This window comes from Myotis davidii, unplaced genomic scaffold, assembly GCF_000327345.1.
Source record: "Myotis davidii unplaced genomic scaffold, ASM32734v1 scaffold199, whole genome shotgun sequence".
Lineage (NCBI taxonomy): Eukaryota > Metazoa > Chordata > Mammalia > Chiroptera > Vespertilionidae > Myotis > Myotis davidii.
The window spans coordinates 3991428-3993655 of NW_006290680.1; the positions used below are offsets into that span (position 1 = coordinate 3991428).

Sequence of the window (2228 nt, forward strand, 5' to 3'; positions counted from 1 at the left end):
ACAGTAAAAACGCTGGATGCAAGGTGGCCTTGATATGTTGGGGTCTGGAGGCAGAGAAAAGCCTCTGGGTCTCCCAAAGGGGGTTGAGATTTCCTCCTGGAATCCCTGTCATTGCCACATCCTTACCCTGACCAGCAGCCTAGCCCCAGCCCTCCACACTCCAGATGGAAGTGGGAACAGCAGAGGCTGGAGAGGAAAGCCAGCAAATGGGCAGTGGGCGGAGCCTCCTGTTCAAGCCTGGCCTGGCTGGAAGGGGAGGGGGCTGTGGGACAGGGCGCGTCAGATGCCATCAGCTCCCAGGGGACCTTTAAAGTCGCTGTGCTGCCAGGCGGGCCAGGGTGTCAGCAGAAGTCCCCTGCCTCCTCTTCGGACGCCTCCTGCCACCCCCCTGGGCTGCCTGTCCTGGGTATGAACTCCTGCTGCATGGTCTCTTGCACACCTCTCTCTAGCTCTCTTCTCAAGTCTATTTCTCTCTCCCTCTTCTGTTTTTTTTCCCTTTGTCTTTCTCTCTCTCTACCTTTCTTTCTGTCTCCCGCCCCCTACCCCCTCGACCGAATGTTTTCTTTTTCCTCCTATCATCATCTCCCATTCTGCCTTGTATCTTTCCACCTTTCTATATCTTCCATTCAGTGTCTCTGTATTTTTTTTGGTCTTGCTCATTTCTGTTTCTTGTTTTTCTTTCTCTCTGCCTCTTTCATTCTCCACATCTGCTTCTTTCTGTGTCTTGCCCTCACTGCTGAAAGTGCAGCAGCTCAGGGACAAGAGAGCCCTCACCAAGCCTTGGGGAAGGTTGGCCCTGCCCCTCTGAGGCCATTGAAGGAGCCCACTGTAAGCAGGATGGGTGAAGAGGGCATCTAGGATGGGGAGGACAGATCTTCCTTCTGGGCTGGTGGGATGGAGCCCTGGCTTTCAAGTGGTGGCACCATCTCACCCCAAGTCCTGATCCAGGTTAACTACTGTCTGGGCATTTCTTCCTGTTGCCCAATCCACTCAGTCTGCTGGGGTGGGAAGGACAGGGTGTTGGGCCAGAGCTGAGTCGGCAGGTTTTCACCAAGCTCCCAGGGTTAGCATCCTCTGAGATGGCAATGCTGGAGAACACTCATGGTTTGGTGCCCTTATACCCACCCCCTCCAGGCAGCCAGCTCTGACTGCACAAGGCAGACGTGTGACCCCTTCAGCCAGCTATGCCCCCGCTGCCCAGCACTGTGGGCCTGGCAGTCCTGTTCTTCTGGGCAGGCCAGACAGTGAACACCTTGATGCCCAATGCCACCCGAGTGCTGGCTTGGACCGAGGGCACAGCAGTGCACTCCCTGAGTGGCCTGGGGGTGCCCCACTACCGGCGGAAGCGCCACATCTCTGCCAGGGATATGAGTGCCTTACTGGATTATCACAACCACATCAGGGCCAGCGTGCACCCACCAGCTGCCAACATGGAGTATATGGTGAGTCCCTGTGCCCTCCCCAGTCCCCCTTCCAGCAAACACCACTTATCTCAACCTGCCTTGGAAGGGCTGGACCATTCACCAACCTGGCCCCACAAGCCAGTATCTGGGTGTCTGGACCATGTGGAAAGGGCAGGATTTAGTCTGTCCATTTTGTGGATGAGGGCACAAAGGTGATTACACAGGGCCTGCGGGGAGTTGGGCAGAGAACTGTTATTTATGGAGCACCTACTGTATGCCAGGCACTTCACATACCCTGAGGATATTCTTCCTTAGCGGTGGGAACTGTCATCTTCATTTTCCAAATAAAGAAACTGAGATGCAGAGAATTAATTTGCCCAAGGTCACCCAGCTGGGATTCCAAACTTTTACTTGCTGCAAAAGGTAATTGTCTTAGCCAACACAATACCCTGCCCAAGAATTTTGGCTCCCCACTGGGGACCTGCAGAGGGTGGTAGCTGTAGCTTTCTATGCTATTGTCTTTTTGCCCCAGGGGTGTGATGGCCATCCCCAGACCATCCTCAACAAGCCTGTGGAGGTAGATTTTGGAGCTGTGGGGACTGGTACGGGGGTAGGGGTGGGGTCTCCAGCTGAGAAAAACCAGCAGCTGACTGTGAGAGGAAGCTGGGATATCTACTCTCAAAGAGACAGGGCTAGTGGCTCTTACCCCAGCTTCCCAGAGTGAAGGAGGAAACTTTTCTCTTTATCACAGCCCCTCCTCTGGGACCATTGTCCCAAACCAGTCTGGAGACATAAGCTTCCAGCCCACCCACAGATTTCTTTAGG

General features: G+C 54.5%; 1 protein-coding gene across 1 annotated transcript in view; it reads left to right on the forward strand.

The window, feature by feature from the left end:
- Positions 1 to 1177: 1177 nt before the first annotated feature.
- R3HDML (R3H domain containing-like) overlaps positions 1178 to 2228 on the forward strand; it is a 10509-nt gene continuing 9458 nt past the window's right edge. Inside the window, exon 1 of the mRNA XM_006763767.2 lies at positions 1178 to 1442. Within this exon, the coding sequence (XP_006763830.1) occupies positions 1185 to 1442 (258 nt within the window). The 5' untranslated portion in view covers positions 1178 to 1184. The remainder of the gene's footprint in view (positions 1443 to 2228) is intronic.